The sequence below is a fragment of the Dama dama genome, chromosome 2 (assembly GCF_033118175.1).
Source record: "Dama dama isolate Ldn47 chromosome 2, ASM3311817v1, whole genome shotgun sequence".
Classification (NCBI taxonomy): Eukaryota; Metazoa; Chordata; class Mammalia; order Artiodactyla; family Cervidae; genus Dama; species Dama dama.
Window position 1 is genome coordinate 18,890,622 of NC_083682.1, and position 9,451 is coordinate 18,900,072.

Sequence of the window (9,451 nt, forward strand, 5' to 3'; positions counted from 1 at the left end):
CATCTGAGAAAATGGGCCCCGCTATGGGGAATGCATTTCACATTTCAACTCTGCATTCTCTTAGAAGTGAAAACTTACATACGCTGGAATTTTGATCATGACCTAAACGGCAGGCCCATTGTTCCCCAAAGAGGGAAAATATCTTAAATATTCAGTATTTTGGTTCATTTTTGTGGGTAGAAGCCATTTTGAAGCTGTTGTGGAGTAGATCTGAGGGATCTGAAAAGGCATATGAGCACCTGATTTCTAGTCGTCCTTGGAAAGATAGTGATAAGTCACCTAGGCTTTGGTTTGTATGGGTGAAATGTCAGTATTTCTAAGTGAGATGATGGGCTCGGCCAGTCTATGAAAGTATGTCAGATCTGTCTGAATTTCCATAGAAATTGGATTTGCGTTTCAGGAAACAGCTTTTCCTTTTGTCTCTTCTCATTTACTATCTGCTGACTCATTCTAAAAAGGAACTAAGTTGGTAGCCCTGAATGGATGGCCTCGTTGAAAGGACAACTTGTGGTGAAGTCTCTAGAACACTGCAAAAGAAGACACAGTCAGAGGAGGGAAGGAGAATCATATTTTTATCGGATCCGGTGAAACAGAGTTCTCCTCTTTGCCTTGACTCCATATTTAATAAACAAACAGCTGACAACATAGTCTGGTGGCTTGAATCTGACTGGTTGTCTAATCCTTTCTGATACTTAATTCTCGCGGCCTCTGACAAGTGATAGAGCCACTTCCATCTCCATTTCTTTTTTTTTTCCCATTTCTTTTTCCTCTTCTTTTTTTTTTGTTTTCCATCTCCTAAGGAGCAGGATGAGACTAGGATGAGATTCCATTCTTGACAAATTTTTACAGTTATATGGATCACCCCTCTATTAAAAATTTTGTGATTCCTCCTTTCCACGTGTTTTGCAAGACCCAAATTCTTTCTTACAGTATTTAGGATCATCCCATAATCTATTCCATCCAATATTTCCACTTTTACCTTCTCCTTCATATGCCCCACCCCCACAGTATTCTACTTTCCTAGAAAGCCCTTGAGCCGTATCTTCCTGTGCAAGTCCTATCCATCTTTCAAAGTCAAGGTCTACCTGGGCCAAGAAGCATTGCGGCTGGTGTGAAGAAAAAAAAACAAACAAGCATTCTGGAAACAGAAACACATTGGGCTTGAAAACCAAGTATGCCACCTATTCGCTGTCATCTTAGGCAGGTTACTTAACCTCTCTGAACTTTCATTTCTCCCTGATAAAACAGAGATGTGATAATACTACCTCCTAAAGGGTTGCTGTGAACATTAAATGCAAGGATGTGAAAGGCAAGTATGTGAAAATGCTTTGTAAACAGAAAGGGGTAAACACATGACTACTTCTGTGTTTTCTGTGTCTCTCCAGTTGAAATTGCTCTTTCCTTCTACTATTGCACACACACTACTGCATTCTGCTGGGTGTGCATGCACACACACACACACACACAGCTTCTCCTCCTGCTCTGTCTCTAGGGCAGGAGCCCTTTTGCCACCAGCTTGGTATCTTGATAGCATTTAGAACCTAGTTCAGCCCTGCCTAACAGCCATGCAGCAGACCTCCTGACCTGCATTAATACAGGTGGCATCAGCTTATGATGCCCATGAGACCAAGGTGACAAGTTCCCATAAGACCAGCTAGCTCTGCGCAGAAAAGGGTTAGTCCATAGACTGTCTAATTCTGTCAAATGTCCAAGACATCTGTCAAGATGTCCCTAAGGGTGACAATGTGGGGATAGACAAACCCTATCCATTGCCTCTGGGGGAACATCTCAAAGTCTGGGCCACTGACGTCGGGTCTATCAGGTCAGTAGAAAAAATAGAGTGACATCATTTAGCAAAACTGTCCCACTGTTTTGCTTTCCTGTGAATGGGAAATATAGATAAACATCAAATGCATCCCATGAATGGGATGAACACTATAGATAAATATCACTGAAGCAACAGAAAATGAAACAGGGTATAATTTTCTGCAGAGAGAAAGACACCTGCACAGTTCTGAGATTTCAAAAAACCTATTACGGCTGGTTGAAGATTTTGTGAGACTGTGTATGAGAATGTGTGTGTGTGTGTGTGTGTGCGTGTGTGTGTGTGTGTGTGTGTGTGTAGATAGAGGCCAATGTCCTTTAGTCTTCTCCATTTGTCACAAAGCAACAAACAAAAGAGAAGATTTAGAAAAACTGTTTCAAGATAGGCCAAAGAAAGACTTGTTATTCAAAACAAAACAAAAACATTATTCTCTACCTACATAATGCAATTGCTTGTCTCAAATAAATAAAAATAGTAGATGTTTTTCATCCCAACCCTAGATAGTTAGGTCCTAATCTGAAAATCTTTTTATCAAGCTTCTGGCAGGATAATGCTTTTCCCAAGAAGACAAGGGACCTTGCTGAGGGCCTGAGTGTTGACTTACAACATGGGGATATTTTCTGACATTTGAGGGAAGATAAAGGCCTCAGACCATTAGAAATCCTGCCTGGTGGTTCATCATCATAAAAAATTTTCCAACTTTTTTCTTTTGCTGGGGCAACTCAATGCTAACATTTGTCTAACGTTGCATTTCTTAAAAAAAAAAAAAAAAAATTTGGTTTAAATGAACCATTTTTTAAAGCCAGTACCAAGTTAACTGTTTGACCCCAAATAAAAAGAGACATTGAAATTCTAAATCTTATATAATGCAGCTGTTATTAAAGACCTACTCACTACACAGACTAGAAGGCGGACCCATAAGATATGTTCTAATGCATCTGAATACATTCTATTTCAATAGTCAAATATTCAATTATTAAAAGAACTGAAATAGTAATTCAGCCCACCTGTTCTGTAAAGGGGCCTATTGGCTATTTAAGCAAAATACTCTATTTCTTTTTGTCTCCTGGTAATGGAGACCTTGTTTGTCTACAGAAAGAGGAGGATTTGTTTTAGAGAACAGTTATGTTAAAATCCTATACAAACATTTGAGATTTTTTCTGAAGTATGGAAATACATTTCTATTAAATAAGAGAAATAGTCCCTAGTCCAAACTTTCAGATTCTCCATGATTTTTTTAACGGCTTATCTGCCTCTGTCTCTCTTTCTCACACATACACACCACTTCCAGGATCCTACAATTCATAATAGTGTAATGAAAGCAAATGAAATGTCCCTGGTAAGTGGAAAGAACACTGGCCTGAGGGTGAGGACCTGGCATTCTCAGCCTGACTCTGTCGCTAGTCAGCTGTGTGATCTTGGATAATTCAGCAAACACCTCTGGGCCTCAGTTTCCCTCCCATAAAACAAGGATATGGAGCTAAATAACCAGTAAAGCTCTAAAGTTGCAGTCCTGAAAGCCTGAAGTGGAACAGCAGCAGACGTGGGAGGAAGCTTTTTTGGTAGAAATTATTCAGGAACAAAACAGGATTCACCGCTTGGTGACTCCCCGAGGGAGGCAATTCTCTGTGGTCACCAGACAGAGAAAGAGACACAGCCTGTCATGCTCTGAGTTTGCGTGAGTCCAGGTGCTATGAAGGTTAATTAAAGGCACAACTGGGGGAACAGTCCACTCCCAGAGTGAAGGCAGCATCCATCTTTAAGGACAGAAGTAAAGCCTTTGTTCCCGGGTACCCCTCACTCTGCTGCTTTCTTCCAGCAGGCCCATCCTGAAGTTTTCCAACTGGACACGCAGTGTCCATGGTGACTTGCCGCCTGGACCAGTACGGCTTATGGACTCTGATGGTTTTCAAAGCCCAGCGACACCTCAGCCTTCCTTTCTCATTTTGTTCTCCCCACATGTACTATTGTGTGGTGCGGTGCTTTCCCGAGGTAAATGATGAAACTGACTATATCTCTGCTCACCTGGGACTCTGTTGGAAGCACCCTCCTGACCATCCTGGCTATCTAACCACATCCCTGTGTATCCTCTAACCCGCTTTATTATTCTTCAGAAGACGTATCATGTTGGACACACAATTATTTATGTATGTGTCTGTCTCCTCTGCCAGAGCATAAATTCCAGCAAGGTTTTGATTCCTATCTTGGTGGCTCAGACAGTAAAGAATCTGCCCGCTCTGCAAGAGATGCAGGTTCGATCCCTGGGTCAGGAAGATCCCCTGGAGGAGGGCACAGCAATCCACTCTAGTATTCTTGTCTGGAGAATCCCATGGACAGAGGAGCCTGGCGGGCTTCAGTCCATAGGGTCGCAAAGAATCAGACACAACTGAGCCACTAACACTTTCACTTTTCACTTTAGCCTCAACACATAAAGCAGAGCCTTGGAACATAAGAGACACCTAATTAATATTTGTAGAATTAATGAAAGATGTATATAATAAATCCAGACCTATGATCTAATTTTCTGGCCAATTGATCCCTACAAGCCCTATCCCCAAGGAGAAAGTCAACTAACATACAATCAAGGAAGGTACCAAACTTTATTGAATCCTTGCAAGAAGGTACTTTGGCTCCACTTTACAGATGAGAAAACTGAGTCTCCCAGAATGGAGACTGAGCCTGGGTTTTCTGACTCCAAGTCCCCAGTTCATTTCCCTATTCCATTCACCACATCTACATTTTCTCTGATTGTTTCCCCATCTTTAATGGCGGCATATGACTGACTGAATCAAGCTTCCATAGATGAAATAAGCAGATTCAATTGAAGACTGCCTAGATCTAAGATGCAGTATTTGAAACCAGGTCATTCTTAAAGCAGCAACCAGTATCACGTGCTTTTCAACAACTGATAGCATCACCGTGGGGGAGCAGGGCGGGGTAAGGTGTTGTTTAATATTTAGACGGACTTGCCTGTGGCAAGTGAAGAGTGGAAGGGCTCCAGCAAGTGTTGGTGCTCCCAACGTGATGTGCGGAGCCTTCCCAGAAGACATTCTTGAAGAGGAGAAGAGAGTATGATGCAGAAGGACTTACTCTAACAAGGGTGATGAGGTTGAGATTTTGTAATCACAAGATAAAAAGCTTCTGCAAAGGAATCTAGACTTCCCTGGCAAGCTGGACCAAATAGCTTCCCCAGTGATGAGACCCAAAGGTATTCTGAAATATCAACATGCTTTATAGATGAGGAAGAAATACACAGGTGCATAAAAATCACATCCCCAAATCAGTCAGAGATGATGTGTCAAGGCCACTCAAACTGGGAACACACATTCTGGATTTGTGTCTACAAATTCAACAGGGTATGTGCTGTCTTCTGAGCTCTCAGTCTAGAACTGGATTTCCTGGACTTGGAGTGCCATGTTCTTGCAAGAGCATGTGAGCAAGATATCTTAGGAACTGAAAGGATTGCAAAGATCCTATTGCAGAGGTAATTCAGTCCCACTGTTTCACTTTTTCAGAGTCTGAAGCTCACACGGTCTTCGTGGACTGTGCATCCTCACACGGAGACCTGAAGTCCCGGGGCCTCTCCTTGTCCACGTCCTCTCCACACACAGTGTTTGAACCCCTGTGGGAGTGGGGTCTGGGAACCCCAAGATCCAAAGGTCACACATGAACAGGAAACTGTGGCTTTCACACAATTTAAACACCAAAGTATACAGTAAAGACTAAGTCCTTCAGAACGCCGGGCAGTGAAGATGACGACCTGAAAAGTCACTGCTCTGCTGGTCCATCTCATATTCAGGCAAGCTGGATGGGAGATGGAAGATGCCCCAAAGGAGGGTCTTGACAGACTGACGGGCTCCCATCACCCCTGCAACAAAGAAGCCTGTCACCCCCACCAGAGTCCTGGCCTAAGCTTGCTCTCACTGCTAGCCATGCCAATCCCTGCGTGTGCATCTAAAGAGGTTAGCACATTCTGGGTACACAGACCGCAGCTTCCTCCCTACCCTCAGGGCCTGTGCTGAGAGGTCTAAGCATTGGGGAGACATTGCTTCACTTCTCCTTAGGGTGTCCACATCAAGACCCTGGAACCATCTTGCCACCCTTCCGGGTCAGAGGGGGCGCCTTCTGGGCCAGTGGCAAGTGTCCTGGTGAGGGGAGTTTTCTAGACTGGAGCATCTTATTATTAAATCAGACATACCGAGACACTTGCACACACCCACCGAAAGAAGGGAAACAGACATTAAATGACCAGTGACAGGACCCCCATCTACTGGTTCCCCCCTACAGTAACCTCATCTCCTCAACTGACTCCTCACCCACACACTTTAAACTGGAGGAACCCAGACTCACAGAGGCTCCTTTTAACCCAATACAATCAGTAATCTCATCTCCAGATTTTCAAGTTCCTGCTGTTGGTGCCTTTTACTTAAGTCAGCATATTTCAAACTCTCAGAAGAAAAAAAAAAGAAAACTTAGAAAATAAAACCACTACCCCACCCAAATGATAAAAATCTCTTGAATTCTCCAAGCCCAACATCTGAGCCTTCTCTTACTCAGCCCTGAGCAAAGACTTGATTCCTCTGAGTTCGGGAATGGTGGGCTCTGCCAGTCCCCTCCTCACCAGCCTAATAGATTTTCCAGACCGGCTCGGGCTTGCAGTTGTGGGATAGCCTCGCAGCCAACTCCTGGTCCCATTCATTCCTCTCGGTCCTCTATGGCCAGTCACATTAGGGGCTGTCCCTCCTCTCTGCTCCTGACCCCACTTCCCCCTTCCAGAGGGAGCAGGCAATGAACCCTCCTGAAGTCTGCGGTGAAACCCAGACCCTCACCCGTCCCTCTGGGCTGCACTTGGCAAGCTGGACCCGGGCGGGAGACGAGGGTAGGGGTGGGAGTAGGAAGGATCTGGCCACCTGGCAGCCCCCAGCGCGGCCGGCTCAGGGCTGCTCCCTTTAGGAGGAGCGGCTCCGCAGGCGAGGGACCCTCCTCGAGAGGCCGGAGGGAGTCCTGCCCCGGAGCTGGCGCAGCCCGGGCGTGGAGTGCGGGAGCCGGGCGTGCGGAGAGCCGCGCGGGCCATCCGGCAAAGTGATGCCGGGCGGAGGAAAGGCAAGGCGAGTCCGGCCCGTTAGTCCCGGGGAGCCGGCAGTTCCCGAGCGCCAAGAACCCGGCAACAGAAGGACCAAGAGGAAGGGAAACCGGCCCGCGCTGACATGTAAACAGGGCTTCCACCCGGAGGAGCCCGCGCACACAGATCCCCGGACACACTCACTCGTACCCCGATCCGCCTGCAACCAATCCACTTGCCCGCCCCTGGGCCCACCCGGCAGGAGACCCGGCTGCTGGCTGCTGCGCGCCCGCCCCCGCCGCCTTTGGCCTCGGGGGAGAGGAAGCCGCCGGCCGCCGGGCGGGTGCCTAGAGCCGGGACCGGGGTGCCCGGCTCGCCGGGTGGGTTAGGGGGCCCGGGAGGTCTCCGACCCCCGGCTGCGATGGGCGCCCGGCTCCCCGGTTTCACGCCGCCGGCCCCTCCCGCACGCAGTCCCGCCGGCAGCGCCGTGGGAGGGGGCCGGGCTCCGCTCCGGGGCAAGGGGTGCGGGGGGATCGCCCTCGGCGCGGAGCCCGGCGGGTCGCCCCCGCCTGCGAGACTCGCCACCGGAGCGCGGGAGGAGACGGCGCGAAGCCGGGGTACGGAAGGAAGGGAGAGTGGCCACGTCTTCCGGGACCCCGGCGCCCCGCGCCCAGCCTGCCCGCCGCCTCGCCGCCCCAGCCGGCTCCGCGCCCACCGACCGGTCGCTTACCTTAATAGTCCCGTCCATTTGGCCAAGTCTGCAGCCGAGCCCCCCAATATTCCACACATTGACCCGGTTACAGCCTGACCTCGCAGCCCCTTCGGATTAGCCCGGCGCGGCCTCTCTGGCGCCCTGGGCCCTCCCTGCGTGCCCCCCGCGAGCGCCCTGCCCTCGCTCCCCGGTGCACGTTTGTTGTTGTAGCGGAGCGAAAAAGAGACAGTTAACCGGATGAAACTTTTTTTCAGCTAATTTTGGGAAGTGACTTCACTTTGCGAATGGGGAGGAAGTCCTATCTCTCGCTCTCTCTCTCTCTCTCTCTCTCTCTCTCGGTCTCGCGCTCTCCTCTCTTCTCTCCTCTCCCCTCTGCTCTCCTTCGTCTTCCCTCCCCCCACACCCCCTCTCCTTCCCCCCACCCCCGCCGCTCCTGCTTTTCGCATCACACACACTATATAAATATACGCGGAGATGCCCAGATACATTCATGCGCTGCGCACACAGGATACTTGTTCCCGGGAGATAAGAGTGAGCTGGGAACAATGCCGGGGTCCACGCCCGGCGCTCGCGCCCTGATTCCCAAAGTCTGCACGAACCCCCCCCCCCCCGCCCCCCTCCCCAACCTCCCCCCAAAGTCCGAGACCGAACGCCTTTGGCCTCCTTCCTTTTCCCGGGGCCGTTGGCCGAAGGTGGCCCTCCTGACTCATTCACTTTCCGTTTCTTCCCACAGATACGTTCATTAATGTCTTTTCCAGCCGGAGTCAAACTTTTTTGGGGGGTGGGGGGCGGAAGAGTTTACTGGGGCTAAGGATAACCTGGAGCCTACCGCCCGGGAAGATCCGGACGCAGACCGAAGCCGACCGACCATTCGAAAGTGCATCCAATGGGAAGTTTTCCACTCCGGGCCCTCGGCTGCCGAGTCGCGCAGACTCGCGGAGCAGCCGCTCACCCAGCGACGCGGACGCCGGGCGGTTGCGGACGGACCCCGGCCGTCGGGGGCGTGGACTCGGCTCCGATCGCTGCGAGCCTAGGGACGCCCTCGGGGCGGCGCGCCTCGATCCTGGGCTACTGAAGAGCTCCCGGCGCCCGCCAAGGGATGGTCCCTGCGGCACCCCAGGCCACCTCTCCGCGCCTTCTCGGTCAACCCCCTGGCGCATACCCCCGACCCGATGGCTCAAGCCCTGGCGCCCGGGTCTCAGCCGCCCAGGCAATGCCACCTTGGGCCCCAAGAAACCTACGCTACGGGTCTGCAAAGCCCAGCAGGCAGCATCCATGAACCGCCCAGTCTTCTAGCGGGGAGACCCCCGGAACGATACTCCAGACTGTCACCCCATCCAGTCCTGAGGCCAGCCTCCCCTCGGCCCGCCCTGCAGGGCCCTGCGACCCGAGGCCTCCCGGGTCCCCCAGCACTGCCCCCCTCCCGCTCTAGCTGGGGCACCGAGGGGACCCTCGGGTGCTCTCGGCCTGACTCGCTTCTTTCTCCCCGGCTTCCGAAACAGGTTACCTTGTCCACGCTCTCCAGACCACGCTTTGGACTTTCTCACTTTTATTTAAGAGTCCATCCGGAGAAGGAGGGGGGAAAAAAATCCAGAGGAGATCCGAGTCAATTGGAAAGAAAAAATTTCAAAAGGGTGTCCACAGCGGCGAAAAAGGTGACTTATTAATTCTTTATTTCTTCAGGAGCACTTGAGCCCAAGAGCTCCTTGGCTTCCCTCCCTCCCTCCCCCCACCCCCCTCTCGAAATTAGTCTCATCAATTCAGCTCCAATTTTGGGTTCGAATACAGACACGGGTCTGAACGTGACCAGACCTGGAGTGGCGGGTGCAGCTTGCCAGCAATTGAGTCTTGG

At 50.4% G+C, this 9,451-nt stretch overlaps 1 protein-coding gene across 2 annotated transcripts in view; it reads right to left on the bottom strand.

Moving 5' to 3' along the window:
* FLI1 (Fli-1 proto-oncogene, ETS transcription factor) overlaps window positions 1-8,498 on the bottom strand; it is a 126,991-nt gene extending 118,493 nt beyond the window's left edge. Inside the window, exon 1 of one of the 2 annotated variants that reach the window (XM_061166749.1) lies at window positions 8,429-8,498. In XM_061166749.1, the coding sequence (XP_061022732.1) occupies window positions 8,429-8,482 (54 nt within the window). In that variant the 5' untranslated portion in view covers window positions 8,483-8,498. Of the gene's footprint in view, window positions 1-7,617; window positions 7,952-8,428 lie in introns of those variants that run through there. The other variant, XM_061166757.1, reaches the window with a different exon arrangement.
* Window positions 8,499-9,451: the final 953 nt, after the last annotated feature.